The following is a 22,217-nucleotide window of genomic DNA, read 5'->3' as shown; positions in this document are numbered from 1 at the left end:
TGCTGATCCTGCTCCCTCCATCATACATTCATCAACGTGTCAGTTTGGGTTATGAGACTGGGCAGCCAGAGCGCTGGGCAGCCAGAGCTTAGACTAACACACAAACTCAACAGGGCAGAGACAGGCAGGGCGGCAAGACTGGCACATCTGGCTCCGAACCATCACTACCACAGCGTCCCATAAGACACTAACTCACCTACTCTCTGATTCTCTTTCTCCATAGGCACACTGTTGATCAAATCAAATACCAGTGGTTTGTTGGTACTAAATTGATCATGAGAAAAAACCTTGAGGGGGGGGGGGGGGCAGTGCCTACTGCACAGTACCTTTAACATTTTACTACAGTGGGCTAAATCAGGGTCACACAGTGTTTCTTGGTAGTCTTAAACTTTGAAACAAAATGGGCTTAAAAAAAAGAAGACACCTGTACCATGTCAGATATAGAGGTGAAATGTATTCAGTTTGCACCCCAATATTACATCACAGAAGACTGAGATATTTTTTAAAAACGTTTCACATAGCAACACCGGATTTTCTGCTGGTTTGTTAAATAATGTTTATTAATTATGAAAAATATGAATAACATTCCACCCATGAGGCCACAGTAATGTGACTGTAGGATAGGGCTACAGATTCGGGAGGGAGATGTTTCAGTCTTGGTTATTGAATGTCCACAGAATTCCAGCATCATGATGGTCTCTTTGCACATGGATGGTCCCTGTCACCATTTTCCACCAGTGGATGTGGCCATTTCCATTGCTGTTCTTGGCTGCTGCTCCACATAGCAGGCGAGAACAGAGAAGGTAGACAATTAATTCCTCAGCTTCTCGCCATGATGAAAGGAAAGCCAGGGAATGCCATTCCAACTAATTACCTTGCACAGTGGAGTCTCATTTCAACTCTCCTTTTCATGCTAATGCAAACCTATTTGGCTGTTGAGTTTAACATGCAGAGCTCTCTAGCCAGTCTGCAACTAATCAGTCTGGCTGGATTGGCATAAAGGATATGACCATGCATGTAGCCTACTTTTCACAAATCTAGTGAAACGAATTGCCTACTAAATAATCAGTCACTTGTCCCTCTCTAACTATAGTTTCAGCTGTAGCCTATGATTCATGAGGAAATAGACCTAAATTGGAATGACATGCTTCCTAACAATTACTAGGCCTACACTATTTGTTTTTGTCATAATTTAGGCCTACGCCAATTTTCACATTTTCAACAACAAATAAATTAATCCAAACTAAACGTGATTGTATATGTAGTTACTGGTTTGTTACAAAGGGGTATGTTCCAAGTTAAACCAGCAGAGGGAGCACGGACTAATAGTAAAATACACAAACGGCAATAATAAAAACATACATTTTCAGATTACACCCTAACCAAAAAAGAAAGTAATGGTTCCTTTTTGGGGGTTAATGACAAGAATATATGTCAAAAACAATCTGCAGTGTAATTCTAAAGAGCATGGAGGTGTATTGTGCAGTAGCCTTTAATACGAAAAGATTATGGATATTAGTAGATGACCAAATAGCATTTGTCCTGGTAGTCATCACAACATGTAGCTACTGTATAGAAAATTACAATTGTACCATAGCCATGAGACCTGTCTCTATCTGGTCTGCCTTATTCCAAGAATTAAGGCTCTTTACCTTGTGAGACATTGTAACAGAACAAAATAGAATCGCACTCTACTCGTATGTCTTTAGGGCATAGCATTTTTCCTAAACATGCTGAGTACAATTCTCTCAATGGGATTAGTCACAGACGTAATGCAGCAACAGCAGTATGCTACATAAGCATGTCTTTGCTTTTGGTTGAAAATCTATCTTTGCACAAATGAATAAACGTTATGGAGCACTAAACATTAACCAGAAATTGAAAGTGTAGGTTTTAAATGGAGATAAATTAGGCTAAATTTGCTCTCCGGTTGCGTGACTATGTGCGAACTGCGATGTTCTTTCTTCTCGCCCTTTCTCTCTCCTCTGTAGGCTATAGAGCAATGGTGTAATTTCCACACCAAGACTATTTGGAATCAAATGCAATAGCTTTCAAAGGAAGATTTCGAAATGTATTTGTAGCCGACTTGATTAAAATCGTGGGATATCACACGGGAACATCACAAGAGAATAATTATGACGGCTAGGGATGCAGACTGTAGCCTACATAATGATTCGACCATCGATGTCACACTACATGTTTGCAACCAGAGCAATAACTATTATGACAAAGTGATACATATTATCAAACTAATATGGAGCAAAACTAAACACTTAACAGAAAATGCATAATTCTATCATTTTGCGATACAAAGAAGCGATAGCGTGCAAGACAGTTATCTCTCTTGCCTCTTTCTTATTTACAATATTATTTTATACAAGACTGGTTGACCACAAAAAGACTTCAGATATAAAGATATCTTACCTTCGTATACAGGGGCCATCGGTGCAAGGACTTCTGTTATTCATGGCAAAAAATAAAGCGAGATATCTGTTCAGAACTCAGTAAAAATCTGCCATCTTGAGCCACTGACAGAGTCGCTGTCTCCTGCATTACTAGCTCAGTTCATTAGTGAGAAGAAAAATCTAAAATCCCATCCAGGGTTACAAATTCGTGCTCAGTCCACGGGGAAAATATAGTGTATTATTTCTGCAACAAAACCCTGTCGATTGTGAATTGTTTTGGCTCAAATGTTGAGCCAAATTGCAGGTTGACTTCAGCTAGTGTACGACATGTCTGTAGAGTCCCTGCAAAAGTTGCAATGCGAGCGGAGCGAGTTTGGTGTACAGTATAGTCAATTGACTATCGAGTCGATCCTAGTCTTAACTGTTACATTGTAGTGTAACTTTGTAACTATTAATTCATAACGTTGAATGTGATTTGATATTTGGAGAAAAGGCCTACATATAAAAATGTATATCAAATAATAGTGGGTTATAGGTTATATGCATGTGGATGTGGTAGCCTAGTTTTCATTTGTTAAAACATGGGCCTATAGGCCTTTTGTTTTATAATTTTCTCAATAAAAATACAAACCGAATCCTTCCCTACTGTGCAAAATGTTTTTAGACATCTCACCTGTCTGATTCATGTAATATATTTAAGCAACATAAAAAAAAGTGTGTCTAGCAGTGCTTCCGGAACTCGGTCCTGGGGACCCCAGGGGATGCAGGTTTGGTTTTTGCCCGAGCACTACACAGCGGATTCCAATAATGAACGTTTAATGATGACTTGAGTATTGAATCAGCTGTGTAGTTTTAGGGCAAAAAACAAAACGTGCACCACTTGGGGTCCCCAGCATCGAGTTTGGGGAACACTGGTCTACAGGCTAACTGCAATCATTAATTAAGCTGTAATTAAGATGACGTTTTTAATATTAGGAGGATGCCAATCTCCTCCAGATTGGCATCCTCCTAATATTAAAAACGACATCCTAATTTACACAAATAGTATCAGGTGCGTAGTAACCTCATTTTAAACATTTGTATTAACAGAAGCTCTACAGGAACAAACGCAAATGTAACATCATGAACTATTATGCAATAACCCAGTATAAAGTATCGCTGGGTCTAGTTTTCGAAATACGCATTTGCATAGTGTTGAATGATTCTGTGGGCCATTCGTCGTGCCTGTATCAAGCACTCATCATACAGCATGACGACATTGTATTTTCACAGAGCGAACTAGACAGGAATCAGATGACATAGCTCACACAGATGTGAGTACTCTGTCATATACTAGCAACATTAAAATTCACCCTCTGCACTATTTTCCCCAGTCACACCCCGGTACATTTTAGATTCTTAACGAGAAAAGGGGCGTTATTTATTTGCACCATGTTTATAAGAGTATAAAAAATAATGTGCAGTGATGTAAACATAGGATTCGTATAGAACCATCACTAAAATAATACGTTCAGCAGGTTATTATGGATATTTTGAATGCATGAGTCTAAAACAAAACATATGGTGGATAAATGAATGGATGAATGCATTACATAATATGTGTGATGTAACTGGGCAATATTAGTATTAAAGGACAGAATCATGTTTTTAGTCTACTATTTATGTATGCTACTTGTGAGACCATACGGTGGTGCCAGTTAAATAACATCAAGAACATCATGTGATTGTAGGCCTATAGCCTATTTACCAATCTGGACTCTAAAGTCAGTGCCCTTTCAACTTTGCGTGCACCGCACCTTGTTCGACATCCTCCTCGTCCTCTCCACGCAGCGACTTCTGCAGCTGATCAAATCTGATCTGAGTCACGCATACCCATAGAATTAGGAGTTAATATAGTAATAGGATCTCGTACCATTGAAGCCATCATCTGGAATCCTGAAACAATTAAAAGTACAATAAGAACTGATCCCCTGTTCTCCATAAAGTCAGCCATAACCCTACAGCCAATAGCCCAATGCTAGACAAGAAAGCTTATTCTAGTTCAGGGCCACGGTTAACAGTATCATATATGACTGTTAACTATCTCTGTTATACATGCACATATGATAGTATATTATCTGAAGAGCAATACAAGTGCATTGCAATAGGTTAATCTGATGTATATAGGCCTAGTATTTTGATAGAAACGCCTTTCATTTTGATAACAGATTGTTTTACTTCACACAATTCCTTTATATAGCCTATCTTTATCCGATCAGCTGCCTTTGCTTGAGCAAAAAGACTTCAACTACCAGGGAGCAAAGTCCACGCAGAAATGTAGTCCTTCTAAAGAACTACAGTACGTATTCTTCTCTTCCGTGTCAACAACCAGAAGTGGTCTAACAACTATAGTCTACAATCAAGTAATAACGAGGTAAGAACTAAAACATAAATAGATACAGTAACCCTGTGTCATTTTGTTCACTCTCTGTAACACTTGAAGCTTCGAGGGACTGGCGTAATGTGTCTAAATGTACCAGTTGTGATCACGTGCAACCATCAGTGACTTAACGCAACATTGCGGCATTATCAAACACCAGTCAATCGTATTACAATGCAAATGTGTCATAATTAAACGATCCCACATTTTGACTTGGGTTATTTGATAGTTAGCCCCATATTTGTTGACCTCAGATTCTACGATATCAGTCGAATTAGGCTACATAATGTGACACTAACTCAATGCAATGTAGCCATTTCTTTTACACGGTCTTGGTCAGGACATAGTACGATTTATCAGTCTCTGTACATGGCTTGGACAATCTTTAACATACATTAACGAATTGTTGAATCACATGAAAGGAAACGGGCAAAGTGCTGTTTGAAATTGTACTAGAAATTAGAATATAGTTGTATTAGGCTACATGTCATTACGCCAATAAAGTAAAACGTGGTGAAAATGTATGGTAGGCTATGTGTACAACTTAACGACCCAGAAATTGTATAATCTTATTTAGAAGTTTTCAATTTTTCCTTATTAATAATAGTATTAATTAATTATAGTATCCTTATATAAGCCATTACATTTACATTTCAGTCATTTAGCAGATGCTCTTATCCAGAGCAACTTACAGTTAGTGCATTCATCTTAAGATAGCTAGGTAGTACAACCACATATCTCAGTCATAGTAAGTACATTTTTCCTTAATAAAGTAGCTATCAGCAAAGTCAGTGCTAGTAGGGGGGAAAAGTCAAGTGTGAGTGTTAATTCACGAAAGGCCTGGGGGGGGGGGGAAGGAGAAAAGTAGTTGAGTGTCATCTGATAGTTCACAGTGTCGAAGGCAGCAGATAGATCTAGGAGGATGAGAACAGAGAGTGGAACTTTTGTGAGTGTAATGTTTACTTTTATATTGTTTATTTTACTCTTGTTTATTATCTATTTCACTTGCTTTGGCAATGTAAAGAACTGTTTCCCATGCCAAAAAAGCCCTTTGAATTGAATTGCGTGAGTCAGCTTTGGCAGTGTGGAGAGCCACCGTGACACAGAGAAGAGCAGTCTCAGTTGAGTGACCCGTCTTGAAGCCTGATTGGTTAAGGTCAAGAAGGTCGTTCTGAGAGAGATAGCGAGAGAGTTTGTCAGAGACAGCACATTCAAGTGTTTTGGAAAGAAAAATAAAGAAGGGATAAGGCCATAATAGGGTAAGGGATTTTTGATTGAGGTTACCTTAGTTGATGTGTGAAATGCTTCTAAAGCAAATATTTCACTAACTTGATTCTAAATTCCTACAGAAGTCTAGTCTGAATAATTAATTTCACAAGCATGTTGTAGTCTTTTGGAAATAATGGCAGAATCTTCCATATTCCTCTGTATAGTGACCTGAATTACCCAGACCCATATGATCATCTACTATGTCATGGTTCACATATTGTGTTAAAGATCGACTGAATACTGAATGTTTCTCACAGGCTGATCGACTTTAACAGATATATTAAGACAGATGAAAGCATCAGAATGTTCAAAATGGGTAATCGTTTGAAAGGTCTTATAAGTCAATTTAATAAGTCATATTTAGCCTAAATGTGTTGTTTTCCTGCTGTTGTCTCTCCGCTGTACTGCTGCATGTTGTGTATAATTGAGTCAGTAATGATCCTTTATATGCTCTAGTCAGTCTAGTGTATAAATCCAATATCTGTTTCGATTACACTGTTGATTTAGTAATATTTTTTATAAAATATATTTTTTACCTTTATTTTGACAGGGAGATAATGCTGAGACCAAGGTCTCTTAAAAAAATACATATTAAAATACAATATACACATTAAACTACACATATATATACATATTAAAATACATGTTATTATACACAAAAATACATGAACAGCAAAACACAATAACAAACACATTCTTCAGTGTAAAGTGTAACAGCTGTCTGAAATGCCCTAGAGGCAGCAATTCCTCATATATATATTCTTTACCCCTTTTTCGTGGTATCCAATTGGTAGTTACAGTCTTGTCCCGTCACTGCAACTCCCGTACGAACTCGGGAGAGGCAAAGGTTGAGAGCCGTGCTTCCTCCAAAACACAACCCAGCCAAGCCACACTGCTTCTTGACCCAACACCCGCTTAACTCGGACCAATGTCGCACCAATGTGTCGGAGGAAACACTGTACACCTGGCGACCGTGTCAGCATGCATTGCACCCGGCCCACCAGGAGACACCATCCAATGTACATACAATGTACATCTGAGACAATTTTACGTGATATGGAGAATAACATATACTTGGTTTGCACGATGGGACAAGAACATCCCTGCTGGCCCTAACCCAGACGATGCTGGGCCAATTGTGCGCCACCTCATGGGTCTCCCGGTCGCGGCCAGCTGCGACAGAGCCTGGACTCGAACCAGGATCTCTAGTGGCACACTGCGCCACTCAGGTGTCCCTAATTCCTCATATTTTAAAGTGCATTGGTGATCATTCCACATGTAAGGTGCAAAAAAACTGAAAGCAGATCTACCCAACTCAGTGGAGATGGAAGGGATCTCCAGAGTTAACCATCCCTGAGACCGGGTCTGGTATCTCATATGTCTATAAGTTAACAATGAAGTCAGGTAGGGTGGAAGTTTATGCAGATAAACTGTGTCCAAGGGCTTCAATACATTGGCAGCTGTGTTCATATAGGCAATATCCCCATAGTCTATAACCTGTATGAATGTCGACTGAATTATATATTTTAATTTAATTCAATGAAAGGCATATAAAATAAGCACATTTGAATTCTTAATATCTTAACTAACTCATCATGCTTTTTCAAAAAGCTTTTTGTCAATCCAGATGTCCAGATATTTATAAGCGCTGACACGATCAATGAGGACACCATCCAATGTACATATGCATAAATCATCAGAGACATTTTTACGTGATATGGAGAATAACATATACTTGGTTTTACCTGCATTAAGTACCAGTGTCAGTTCAACAAAGGCTTTCTGCAAATCAATGAAGGCAGATTGAAGCTCCAAAAGAGCCTGGTCAACCGTGGGGGCAATAGCATACACAAACAGTGTCATCTGCACTGCATACAGGTGTATGTTAAACAAATTAGCAGATAAACCAACATTGCTTGTATAGACAGTAAAAAGTACACAACCTGAAATCGTTCCTTGTGGGACACCTTTTGTAATATCAAGGAAACCTGACTCAACACCATCAGAAAAACATTATTTAAAAATATATATAAAATAGAAACATACGCTACATTTTTTATTTTGTTATGCAGCTTATCAGTCTTATGTGGAGTTCAAAGGGCCCTAAAACCAATCATCTGAGAAAATTGATTTAGGAAAGTTGTGTAAATTCAGCCTGGTTAAACCAGACTGAATGTAGCTACATTACTTTGGGTGCCAGGCTAGTGTAATTAAGATTAAGTGTAATACACTTATTTAATTTAGTTATAAGACATTTTTGAGGAAATGACCATTTAAGAATAACTGATTTGTAGATATACACCTGTTTTGCCTTTAGTTATAAAAACAGTGAGCCAATATATAACAGCTATAAACCTGAAGGATATATACAGTAGGTCATAATGTCCTGGCTTATAGTAGGACAATTTTAATTCAGATACAATTTCCATCAGAATAGATGACTGTTTTGAATCAAATCAAATCAAATTTTATTAGTCACATGCGCCGAATACAAATAATGAAGTGCTTACTTACGAGCCCCTAACCGACAGTGCAGTTTCAAAAAATACAGATAAGAATAAGCAATAAAAGTAACAAGTAATTAAAGAGCAGCAGTGAAAAATAACAATATGTACAGATGGGTGCCGGTACAGAGTCAATGTGCGGGGGCACCGGTTAGTTGAGGTAGTATGTACATGTAGGTAGAGTTAATTAAAGTGACTATGCATAGATGACAACAGAGAGTGGCAGGGGTGTGGAGAGGGGAGGGACAATGCCTTTGACTAGATGTTCAGGAGTCTCATGGCTTGGGGGTATAAACTGTTTAGAAGCCTCTTGGACCTAGACTTGGCTCATGAATCATGTTGTTAACTCTTTGCCATCCTCCTAGACCTGTGGGGTATACTACAAAGCAGGATCAATGAGTTTGCCAGCTAACTTTGATAAACAGCCAAATAACTGTTGATTATCTGGTTCAAAAGGAAAACGTATGTTTTTGGTTGTTTTTGGCATGCAGTATTTTTCTTGATTAATATGTCAGAGTAATATGATTCATGTTAAATACACTATGTCTTGCTTAGTTTCAGGAGGCTAATATAAGTTGTGAACTGTTTTTGTTTCCTTTGTCTGCTTGTGTGCAAATCCCCTTGTGGTTTCTGTTTGTATGCAGTGTGGTGATTTTCCTGCTTATGAAAAGAAACTGGGTTACACTGTGAAGCAGCCTTTTATCTGTAAACACAGTTAGTTTGATCTGACAATGATTTTCCCGCTCATCAGTTGTTGTTTTTTTGTGAGCCAAGCGCATTGAAACAATGCACAGCTCAAACTGGACCAATACACAGAAAAGGCAAAGATAAGCCATCAATGCTGAAACATAGTCTAGTTATTTTTTGGCCAACTGTGTTTCATATCACACAACATTCAGAAACACTGCCATTCTATAGGCTTAGTGGCCTGTAGGCCACTTTCTTTTCCAGAGTGTACTGCACTCATTTAGCTAGTTTCTCCAAATGTCATTTTTGTTTTGCCAAAACGTCCGGTCTGTACCACACATTGAGTGTGACTGATTGTGCTTGTTCACAAGGTCAGCGTGTGATCATCAGTAGCAGGCCTGACCTGTATGTTCCTCTCAGAGGGTTGATCATTCAGCAACATGTTGTTACAGAGGACAGCAGGGCAGACAGGACAGAGGAGGCTCGCTCTCAGCCTCAGGGCTCTCTCTAAGCAGGGGAAGGGGGAAGAGCTAAAACGAATAATTGACAGTGAAGGGGATGTTACCTTGGAAACCACAAACCTGCAGAGTTTGAGACAGTTGAAGTAAGTCCAGAGCAGTCTGTGAATAGGTGTTTTTCTTATGTGGTGACATGTGCTTTAACTGCAGGCAGGCAGGAGGTTGAGTAGGGTGCAAAAAGTGTGTTTTATTCACAAAATAAGGATAGCCTAGTGATAGCAGTGGTTAGGATAAATTATAGGCCTAATGTCTGCAAACATAGGCAAAAATAACTTACAAAACAAACAAACAATGAACAGAAACTTAATCAAAGAAATTGAACTCAATCCAAACTGGATTTGAAACAGGCTATGGGTAGGCCTACTGTGAAACAAAATACAGCCTACTCACATTCTGATAGGCCTACTCATCAGAGCTCCTCGGTGTCGATCAAGAACACTAGGAAAGCCAGGTAGAAATAACCATGGGCTAAACCATACCTGCACTGAACATCACCGATTAACTGTTAAAATACACAACAGAGAGGCTATACACTAGAACTGTCTAAAACCAGACGAATCACATTATTTAAATGCCTTATACTTAACCATTTTACAATAGAAGATATCTCATGATTAGGCAAATAAACAACAAATATAAAATGGCCAAACCAGCTGGAAAAAGGTGTGCATGCTTGTGGAGCAACCGAGGATGTACACGCACAAGTCCGCGGGAGCGCTTCGTGAAGTGTGCCGTCATGCACGATCGGAGCTCCGAAGAAGCGGCACTAATCACAAAGTAAGAACACAAGATAAATGCTCAAACTGAAGGAAAATAACTTCACTTTATTAACAAACCTGACTCACGATTAGCGTTTATACCAACATTCAAATCTCAAGAAAGTTGGGGCAAGTCTAGCAGGTTGGACAGGTGATCGCAAGTCACGATTAGCCTAATTAAAGAGCGCCTGTCGCCATTACATAACCTGGCTAGGTATAACTTTGAACCTATAAATCAACAGCCATTGTGTGTTTTTTACAAGCACATATTTCACCTGCATCAAACCATGCGTCATGATCTGACTTTTTAAATGCTTTGACTTCCCATTGCAGCCCCATAGGGGAGACCAGGGCACAAAGTAACAGCAAAATAACTGAAATTAGAAACCACTTGAAAAGCGTTTATTCGATGTGCTAAGGGACAGATCAAAATGTACTGGAGGGGAGGGGCTGGTCCAACTCGAGGTGTCTTAAAAACAAATGCACCCCCCCCAACATTACCAATATTTTCACATGACCCTCCCCTTGTACTGTAAAATAAATTGAACACCCTTCCCCCTCATAGAATTAACTCAAAATAATGTTTACGACCACAAAAAAACAATACCTGTAGCGACCCTGTTTAGAAACATGGATATTGACTTTGGCCCTTCAGCCTGCTTTTGTGGCACAGTCGACGCAGGGCTATAGCCCACGCAGGGCTAGGGGCCAGAATGTTGAGGCTTCGCGGACCACCACAGACGAGCTCACTCTCCCTGCCTGTTTCATTACACTACGATCAGAGCTGGCTGCAGACAATGATCAGCGAGGAGGAAATCAGATTTTCAACATTTTGATGCCATATTTATAATTATATTAAATATATGCAATGAATTTTCCTACCAACAGACAACCAATAAACAAAGCATAATGACTTCGTGCACTTCAATATCATGGTTTGCATTTTCAACACCACAATAAATAGACGATGTCAATCTCAACAAACAGAAAACACGCCCCTCCCTACCTTGTAGGTTACCCTGTATCAAAGGCTTGGCTTGACAATCTCTGAATGTCATTCAACTTTTTGGTGTTTTGTAACAGATGTCTCTTTCCATTCATCAATTGTTTAAAAAATACATATGTATACAAAGATTTTTTCAAGTGACCACGATTGCACAATAAAGTTGGGGACTTATTTCCATTGTGGTCCTTATTTTTTTTAAACATAAATACATATATAATTACATAGATACAGTCACATTACAGAGATAGAGACACGCAAACAAATGCTCAACCTCCAGGTGAGTATAAAGGGGGGAGTTTAAGTACAATTCTTACAAGCTTGTTTTGGCTGGTGTGTAGCTTATTATTTAAATGTTTGGGGCACGTAAATGTGGCTCATTTGTCCAACATCCCTCGTTTATTGATGGAGCTGGCTGCGCCAGGTCAGATCTGAATGCATATGGTTGTCCCTTACATTTCTCAAATGTCCGGTAAATTAAAATCTTCCCTGTCATGTTGTCCGGTGACATATGCCATTTCAGAGTTTCCTCCAGGAAAATTGGACACCGGACAACATGACAGGGCAGATTGTTATTTTTGGCTAATTTAGTTTATTTTAATCCAAATATCAGTTTCAAATCAGAGCAGTTTTCAATTACAACTCATTTTTGCCATTGAAGACCGTGTTACAATTAATCCCACAGCCTGTTACAATTATCCCTGTGAGAAATACAAGGGGAGCATTTTTCTTCAGCCACTTTCAGTTGAATTGTAAACTTTACTGGTATGTCCTAAAAACGTTATTACAGTGTATAATTGTAGCTGAGATACTGTATGTATGTTGTTTGTATAAAGAATACGATGAATCTACCTAAAATAATATTTAAAATAAACAAAAGCCTAAAAGTGTTATTTCCCTGGTTTTCCCTACATACTCACATAAATACAATCTCTTCTCTACCTTCTCTTCTCTCCATAAGAGCTATTTGGCCAGTGTTCGTGTTGGTCTGAGGTGGTGATCAGCATCATGGAGATGGTTATGAACATCCTGAAGATGCCAGTGTCCAGTGGAGTATCTGTGTCCCTGGGCCTGTTCATGATCTTCCTGGCTCTGCTCTACTGGTAAATCAATGTCTTTTGCCTCTAGTCTAGGCCAATAGAACAAATCCAAAACTCAGCATGTATTGTAAACAGATGTGTGTATCGGTACTGTATGTGTTTTTCAGTTTAGTATGTGTTGTGTTTATGACATGATATGCTTTACATATTCAAGCAAATACAATTACGTATTGTATAGGTGTAGCAGTGTCATCTTGTGACGTCATTATATTACATATTGATGTACTGCAGGGGTTGTCAACAGGTGGCCCGCGGGCCAATTTTAGATTTGTTTTGAAATTTTAGTTGTTGGTCAGAAAAACACCAGGAAAGACACCAGGAATTCTGAAAATATGTTCCCAAGTATTCCCGCAAATTAAACAATTTGAGATATGTGATCGTGTCTCAATGTAATCAAGATATGAATTGATTGTTATTGTCACATTTGCATTGTACAATTTATAATTATTATTTTCAATCGGTCTGCGGCTGAATCTAGTTGCCTACCCCTGAGGTACCCCCGATGTACTACATGTCACAGATCTACATGTCACAGAACTACATGTCACAGATCTACAGATCTACATGTCACAGAACTACATGTCACAGATCTACAGATCTATATGTCACAGAACTACATGTCACAGATCTACAGATCTACATGTCACAGAACTACATGTCACAGATCTACAGATCTACATGTCACAGAACTACATGTCACAGATCTACAGATCTACATGTCACAGAACTACATGTCACAGATCTACAGATCTACATGTCACAGAACTACATGTCACAGATCTACAGATCTATATGTCACAGAACTACATGTCACAGATCTACAGATCTACATGTCACAGAACTACATGTCACAGATCTACAGATCTACATGTCACAGAACTACATGTCACAGATCTACAGATCTACTTGTCACAGAACTACATGTCACAGATCTACAGATCTATATGTCACAGAACTACATGTCACAGATCTACAGATCTACATGTCACAGAACTACATACTGTATGTTACAGTATGCATAGTACTGTTCTAAGCTTTGATTTGGGGAATGTTAAATGTTAGTGCACAGAAGCCTGGATGTCAGGATAGTTGTAGGGTGTTCAAATGACACACACTACAAGTCCTCAATTCAGTCCCTCAATTCAGGGTAGGAGGTTAATCAGCATGAACCGATCAAAATACAACATTTAGCATATTCTCAACCTTCACCACATCTGACTAAAAGTGAGAAAACCACTTTGCAGAAGGAGCACGTTTCATTCCAGTCCCACATTAGCAAGGATTAGTAGCCGTCTAGGCCAGCCATGCCAGATTGATGCTCTGTCATACAAAGTAGCGAGAGAGGCTGACGAGCATGTTCTTTCTCTCTCTGCAGAGTACAGAGACTGACTGAACACTGTTGGGTGTTCAGTGTTGTGGAAAATGTTGTTTTGTAAAGCAAGCATAAAGCCTGCTGTTTGTGGTATACCGGTGATACACTTGGTTTCTCTTTAACTTGTGGGTTATACAGTACATACTGTAAGCTTCCACTTCAGATGTATAGCAGTTTCAGGCACCATGTTGAAACTGTTGGTTTTTGAAGATGCCGACTACACACGCACACGCACACGCACTCAGTTCCTCAGGACAAGTCAATTCCTGTCTGTTGCCATTCAGTTGTAACAAATCAAAAGAGGCTGTGGTATATACGGTCCTCTTAAGCTGTCTCGGCCCAAATGAAGATTTATATCTGACGATGAAACTAACTTGCACGAGGGGCCGTCATAACCCTGTGGTTCGAAATGACTAGATTTAGGAGAGGTCAAGTCAGTTTGTCTCTGGCTCGCCGTCATTGTCATAAGCAACATCAGAGAATTATTATGTTTGCCATTTAAACGTTGCTGAACTGCAGAACGTGTCTCGGCATAGAACCTTTCACCTCATCTAAACTGCACAAACTGTTCTCTGGGAAATCAGAACGCTGCCTTGTTTTTCAGTGAAGTCCCGTCCTTTTCCATTTACTTCACATGAATACTCTCATACTCTCCGCGCTGGAAACGTCAACATGTGTTAATGATCTTTATCTCCACGAAATGGCTTAAACACAGTTGCAGCATTGCTGGCAGTTTTAGTACAGGGGTGTTTTCAACAGTAAGAAGCAAACATCTCCTCTCTGAGGAGTCCTAGGGCTAGTCTTGGCCAGGCAGTGTGTGCCCAGTCAGAGTTTCACACAGCTCAAACTGAACCTCAGGTGAACCCTCCCTGGGACCAGACTCCACCTCTCTCTCATGGTAGACCCAGCAGCTGAATGTTCAGCCCTGTCTGCCTAGAAGACCATAGGACAGAGTGCCACCTACTGGCCAGTGGAGTATTGACCTGTCTGTCTGGAAAACAGAAGTTGCCGCCTGGTTAAACAGAGTCATATTCTTTAGGCACCAAATGGAAGAAAACGGACTGAAACAGGGAAGGACTACTAAACGTGTCCATTCTCTGTTTTGCTACAGCCTGCCCTAATGAATACTACCTTGGTTTATTCCCACTATAAAATACTTTGATTGTCTGTTCATGCGTTTTATGGAGGGATCAAATTCTGCTTAGTAAAAAATGATTTTTCCCCCCACATGGTTTTGGCAGGTCCAGTCATTTTTCGGGCTCCTGATTGGCGCAGCGGTCTAAGGCACTGCATCGCAGTGCTTGAGGTGTCACTACATAGCCTGGTTCGATACCAGGCTGTATTACAACCGGCCGTGGTCAGGAGTCCCATAGGGCTCCGCACAATTGGCCTAGTGTTGTCCGGGTTAGGGGAGGTTTTGGCCGGGTTAGGCCGTCATTGTAAATATGAATTTGTTCTTAACTGACTTGCCTAGTTAAATAAATATAAATATGATTTACTTCCTCTCTGACTCAATTGTCATTTGCTTTGCCCCTCTTTTTTCTCCTTGACTCATGTAAGTTTGATGGGGAAACTTTCTGGCTGTTTGAGGATACAGAGAGACGTTTCTATAGCTTAGGTAACGGGGGATATTGCCACCACATTGCAACCTGTGTGTTCTCCATAGGGTCTCCCCAATAGCCTAGCTGTAAGTGCAGTGTGAGTTTTGTGTGAAATACAATGCCCGCCGGCACACATGCAAAGTGACTGAACTCCCCCCTCACTCCATCTCTCACACACACACACACACACACACACACACACACACACACACACACACACACACACACACACACACACACACACACACACACACACACACACACACACACACACAGACACACACACCCACACACCCTTCTCCTTTGTAACTGTAGACGTTTGTTTTCCTGGCCCACTGTCCCCTCGAGAACGTGTGTTAAACTATGTATCAGAATGAACTCTGGAAGGAACACAGTGTGTGTAACCCAACCAGGGTCCATTCACTGGCCACTCAGTCCAAGTGGAACGGATGACATACCCCCCGATGATCTCACGACAAATGAACTGACTGGGGCTGTGATATCCAAGTGTCATCGTTGATGGACACTCTAACCCATAGGCACCATTTCAAAGGTTATAATAAAGGTGGTGATATCATCGGATGTTCAGACACAGATCCATATTGCTTTTATAAGACTTAGGTAGCGTCCCATATATAAATGAATATAGGGAGGTTTGGTATAAGGAGATACTCCTTTAGTCTGTTTTTGATATAAAATCATGGCTATAAAATGTATGTGGGAGCAACATATTGTGCTCCATCCGTGTGTGGTTTCACATGCACAGTTCTCTGGATTGGACTCTGACAACATGCATGACCAATATGTTTCATTAAGGCAAGCAGACGAGATAACAGTGGCTTAGCTAATTGGAATAAGCAGATGCCCAGTCTGTGTGCAATAATATCCCTCATTGGAAATATGCAATAAGAGGTTGATCAGATCAGAACGTTTCACCCCACTCCTAACATGCATTGCCAGTGCTCTAAGAGTATTGTGTGTGGATGTGTCTGGGCCTTTACAGCTCCCCCTAATAAAACCCTACACTCCTGAAGAATAAGAGGGAGTAACAACAGGCAGGCTGTAACCAAGGTGGCAGAACTGGGCATCATAAAACACCCCACCCTTTGGAGTAGCTCAGTCTGGAGCCTCTTCAGGCAGAGCTGAGCCATAGCACAGAATCTAATCAGACCTGTGTTCAAATACTATTCGAAATAATTTCAAATACTTTATCCGATCTTGATTGCGCTAGCTTGGCGCAGTGGGACAAATAGAGTAGTCCCGCAAATGCAAACCCCGCCCAATCTGGAACTCCAGGCAGACAAAAAGCAAAAGCTGAAATATTTGAAATAGTATTTGAACCCAGTCTAATAAACCCAGGACAGCTGACTTGGCAGCGCTGCGCCACGGTGCTCCGGTATCCTGCAGTTGGCCTTCCGTTGTCATTGGACGAGCCCCGTGGTGTACTTATTGTTTAGTTGAGGCTGGTTGGACAGCTCGTCCATCACACCTGCTAATCATACCACTGACTGCACACCTCACACATCACACCCCCCTGACAGACAGACAAGCTGCCCTGCTCAGCCATTTTTATTTGAACATGTTTATTAATACTGAATATGGTCCACGACTAAAATATCACATAGACGACCCACTGAATGGTACAGTTCGTCCTTTCAAGTCGATGTAAGTGTGTACAAGCGGCGAGTGTTAGACTAGAACTGAGGCTTGGGGTTGACATGCTATGGACAATGGCTCATTCTAGCTCTCCTCCTCATGACATCCAAGCTGACAGACTGACAGACACTTGAACCCTTGTGCTTCGCAGAGTCAACAGGAAAGAGGAGGACTGTACACCATTAAAAAAAAAAAAAAAATACATGTTTTTAGACACAAATTAATTCATTTTTACAAAATATAATTCCATTTACAATTAAATTGTTCCAGTAAGGCCTTCCCGAGTTGTGAACTTTGACTAGACATGTAGTTGTTATGGTACTCTATCTAGAAGCTACTCTCAGTACAATGCTAGTCGGGGGGAAGCTGATTAGCCAAGGCGCTCTCTTTGTGACTGAGCTGACGTCAGAGAGAACGTGTTTATTTTTCCATGATGGATGAAGTGGAAATGAGCTATGGATGCAATGACTGACCATCCATGATATCAAATTCACAGTGTTATCTATGTTTTGAGGCTATATAGTGTTTGTTTACATTGGCTTTGTTTACAAACATTGGAGTAAGAAAGTTTATATGTTGGGTTCTCGTGGAGTGTGACAGTTGAACTAAGCTCATGAGGCATTTATAAGTTATATTCTTCAAGAATCAATGGATATATATCATTCATTTATAAGTCCAACAATACATGTAGCAACTGCTGATTGCCCCTTTGATGGGTCAACAACGCTCATTTAGTCACCTTTACTTTGCGACAACTTCCTGAGAGAATCTTTGTCTCCCCTGGGGTTAGCTGTAAGTAGCTTTGTTCTTACTGTTGTTCTGGTACGTGGTGAAAAAGGCAGAGAGAAACACTGTGTGTGTGTGTGTGTGTGTGTGTGTGTGTGTGTGTGTGTGTGTGTGTGTGTGTGTGTGTGTGTGTGTGTGTGTGTGTGTGTGTGTGTGTGTGTGTGTGTGTGTGTGTGTGTGTGTGTGTGTGTGTGTGTGTGTGGTGCCTGCCTGTCTGCCTGCGTGTGTGATTGTGAGGGCGGGATCCATGTGACTCATAATTACTGTAAATCGAATGGAGGTGCCAGTCACATGTGCATTTGTTTTGCGGCAGTATGACTCCGCATCGCAGCGTGACTCGCCATCTCTACAATACCCCGCTCTAATATAACAGTGTGATGCACCTCTCCAACCAACAGCACTTTCTCTCTGCCATCTTTGTCAACCATTCTCTCAACGAAAACCCACACTCTCCACACATGTCCTCGTCACTGACTTTACCTTTGTGGTTCATTTCGGTCTCCTGCTTTGTTTGTGGAAGCTCATTGGAGCGACACTGAGTAGCCCCCTGGATGGTGCATCCGTACTGCAGCTGTGCGACTGTCTACAGCACAATAGAGGGATGGCAGACTTTGCATTGGTCCAGAGCAGTGAGTTGTGTGTTTAAATAACAGTCTTAGCAGTCTTAACACAAGGCTTATGACTGCAGTGGGAGACCATGACGAGAGGGGAGAAACACACTGTGTCCAATAAGTGAGAACCAGTGGTCATCATGGCACCAGTTGGGCCTCTGGTTAACACAACTCAAAGAGTAACGCTGCTAATGAAATGGAGATGAACCATGTCCTAGGGGAGATTGTTCAGTGTGTGAGGTGGATGTGCATAGATTGAAAAGGATTCTAAAGAGATTTTCACCTGAGGCCGTCCGCTTCGACCGTCTATGTGTGTGGAGACAAGACTATTATGAGCTGTAAACAATGTGCTGATGTCTCACATTATCCCCCCGGTTTCTAGCGGGATACGACAGCTGCTAAAACACTTTGTCTGTGGTGGGATTGGGTCATTTTTGATGGATAGTTTGTGTTAAAGTGGAGTGGGTTGTCTGTTAGGGTTGATGAGCCCTTACAGACAACCATGGACACTTCCTTATCAATAATTGAAGGAGATGGGATGCTTGGACCAAAAGCATTGATTGTTCCGAGTGTGTGTGTCCGTGTGCATTCAGGGTCGATAGGGTGCATGCTTTTGTGTGCATCCTAGTGTCTATATGTGTGACTTCCTGAGTCGCTATGTGTGAAGCCATTGTTTTACCAGGGTTAATATTCATGGGTTGGGGATTGCAAGCCGGCTCAGTTATTGATGTGGCTCATTGCTTTTCTGCGCGGCACAATGGATGCCGTTGATTGATGGTGTGGTACGATGGATTGGGTGACAGAGAGGAATGCCAGACATGTACAGCTACGGGCATGCATCAGGGCTACAACCGCAGCTACACGGCCACGCGGCTCCATAATGAAGACAGCTCTTGTCGGATAATGAGGAACATATCGCCTTTTATGGTATGGAGATAAGCAGTGTTCAGACAGGAACAATTCATATTCACGGCAGGGAGATATAAGTTGAGCTAGACAAGGCCTGGGTATATAAATGTGGAAAGTGAGAAAAAAAACGAATTAAGAAACGAATTAAGTTAGTTTGTGTGAGACATTTTATAGATAAAATAATAAGTAGCATATTGTTTTTAAACGTGTGCTTTGTTTTCTCCTCTAATAAAACAACAGCTAATTCGAAACTCTTCGGCGGTAGGATACACTTGTGCTTCCTCACCGAAAGGAGGCTATCGCGGGGAGGACCCTCTTCCGTTTTTCTACTAACGAATTGACACTCGACCACTTATCGGTTTCCGGGTCACAGAGGGGAGAGGACTGAAGATTAACTTTTTCCCAAACAAGACCCCCCCCATCCCCCTGGTCTCTGGTTGTTGTGTTCTGGCTGTATGCTGGTACATAGCTGTATATAGTCCATCGGTATATAGCCCACCTGTCACGATCGTCTTCTGGTGAAAGAGTGGACCAAGTCGCAGCGTGATATGAATACATCTTCCCTTTTATTTATAACGAAGATGAACACGAAACGAAACAACAATAAACAGCTGTCTCTGATTGAGAACCAAACCAGGCAACCATAGACTTTCCTAAACCTCTATACTGAACACAACCCCCTAAACAATACACACACCCTAAACTAGACAAAACACACAAACATCCCCCATGTCACACCCTGACCTAACTAAACTAATAAAGAAAATCAATATAACAGAGGCCAGGGTGTGACAGTACCCCCCCCCCCAAAGGTGCGGACTCCGGCCGCAAAACCTGACACAGAAGGGGAGGGTCCGGGTGGGCCTTCCTATGGTGGCGGCTCGGGTGCGGGACGTGGACCCCCCTCCACCATAGTCACTAACCGCTTTGGTGGCGCCTTTGGAACGGCGAGTCCCGGACTGAATACCATCCCAGAGGGCGCCACTGGACTGAGGGGCAGCTCCGGACTGAGGGGCAGCTCCGGACTGAGGGGCAGCTCCGGACTGAGGGGCAGCTCCGGACTGGCAGATGGCTCTGGCGGATCCTGGCTGACTGACGGCTCTGGCTGGTCATGGCTGGCTGACGGCTCTGGCTGGTCATGGCTGGCTGACGGCTCTGGCTGGTCATGGCTGGCTGACGGCTCTGGCTGGTCATGGCTGGCTGACGGCTCTGGCTGGTCATGGCTGGCTGGTCATGGCTGGCTGACGGGGCTGGCTGACGGCTCTGGCTGGTCATGGCTGGCTGACGGCTCTGGCTGGTCATGGCTGGCTGACGGCTCTGGCTGGTCATGGCTGGCTGACGGCTCTGGCTGGTCATGGCTGGCTGACGGCTCTGGCTGGTCATGGCTGGCTGACGGCTCTGGCTGGTCATGGCTGGCTGACGGCTCTGGCTGGTCATGGCTGGCTGGTCATGGCTGGCTGACGGGGCTGGCCGGTCATGGCTGGCTGACGGCTCTGGCTGGTCATGGCTGGCTGACGGCTCTGGCTGGTCATGGCTGGCTGACGGCTCTGGCTGGTCATGGCTGGCTGACGGCTCTGGCTGGTCATGGCTGGCTGACGGCTCTGGCTGGTCATGGCTGGCTGACGGCTCTGGCTGGTCATGGCTGGCTGACGGCTCTGGCTGGTCATGGCTGGCTGACGGCTCTGGCTGGTCATGGCTGGATGACGGCTCTGGCTGGTCATGGCTGGCTGACGGCTCTGGCTGGTCATGGCTGGCTGACGGCTCTGGCTGGTCATGGCTGGCGGCTCTGGCTGGTCATGGCTGGCGGAAGGCTCTGGCTGGTCATGGCTGGCGGAAGGCTCTGGCTGGTCATGGCTGGCGGAAGGCTCTGGCTGGTCATGGCTGGCGGAAGGCTCTGGCTGGTCATGGCTGGCGGAAGGCTCTGGCTGCTCCTGTCTGGCGGAAGGCTCTGGCTGCTCCTGTCTGGCGGAAGGCTCTGGCTGCTCCTGTCTGGCGGAAGGCTCTGGCTGCTCCTGTCTGACGGACGGCTCTGGCTGCTCCTGTCTGGCGGACGGCTCTAGCGGCTCCTGTCTGGCGGACGGCTCTAGCGACTCCTGTCTGGCGGACGGCTCTAGCGGCTCCTGTCTGGCGGACGGCTCTAGCGGCTCTTGTCTGGCGGATGGCTCTAGCGGCTCCTGTCTGGCGGACGGCTCTAGCGGCTCCTGTCTGGCGGAAGGCTCTGAAGGCTCATGACAGACGGGCGGCTTTGAAGGCTCATTACAGACGGGCGGCTTTGCAGGCTCAGTACAGACGGGCGGCTTTGCAGGCTCAGTACAGACAGGCAGTTCATGCGGCGCTTGGCAGACGGGCAGTTCAGGCGCCGTTGGGCAGACGGGCAGTTCAGGCGCCGTTGGGCAGACGGGCAGTTCAGGCGCCGTTGGGCAGACGGGCAGTTCAGGCACCGTTGGGCAGACGGGCAGTTCAGGCGCCGTTGGGCAGACGGGCAGTTCAGGCGCCGCTGGGCAGACGGCAGACTCTGGCCGGCTGAGGCGCACTGTAGGCCTGGTGCGTGGTGCCGGAACTGGTGGTACCGGACTGGAGACACGCACCTCAAGGCTAGTGCAGGGAGAAGGAACAGGG

The 22,217-nt window shown here is 42.9% G+C and overlaps 2 protein-coding genes across 2 annotated transcripts in view; one reads left to right on the top strand and one right to left on the bottom strand.

Moving 5' to 3' along the window:
• LOC120054091 (homeodomain-interacting protein kinase 2-like) overlaps positions 1 to 2,744 on the bottom strand; it is a 100,982-nt gene extending 98,238 nt beyond the window's left edge. The window contains exon 1 of the mRNA XM_039001472.1: positions 2,425 to 2,744. Coding sequence (XP_038857400.1) covers positions 2,425 to 2,443 — 19 coding nt within the window. The 5' untranslated portion in view covers positions 2,444 to 2,744. The remainder of the gene's footprint in view (positions 1 to 2,424) is intronic.
• A 1,969-nt stretch (positions 2,745 to 4,713) lies between these two features.
• The window catches only part of tbxas1 (thromboxane A synthase 1 (platelet)), a 101,913-nt gene continuing 84,409 nt past the window's right edge, over positions 4,714 to 22,217 (top strand). Inside the window, exons 1-2 of the mRNA XM_039001471.1 lie at positions 4,714 to 4,818; positions 12,525 to 12,666. Of these exons, the coding sequence (XP_038857399.1) occupies positions 12,572 to 12,666 (95 nt within the window). The 5' untranslated portion in view covers positions 4,714 to 4,818; positions 12,525 to 12,571. The remainder of the gene's footprint in view (positions 4,819 to 12,524; positions 12,667 to 22,217) is intronic.

This window comes from Salvelinus namaycush, chromosome 9 (assembly GCF_016432855.1).
Source record: "Salvelinus namaycush isolate Seneca chromosome 9, SaNama_1.0, whole genome shotgun sequence".
In the NCBI taxonomy this organism is placed as follows: domain Eukaryota; kingdom Metazoa; phylum Chordata; class Actinopteri; order Salmoniformes; family Salmonidae; genus Salvelinus; species Salvelinus namaycush.
This window is presented reverse-complemented; position numbering and strand designations above follow the sequence as displayed.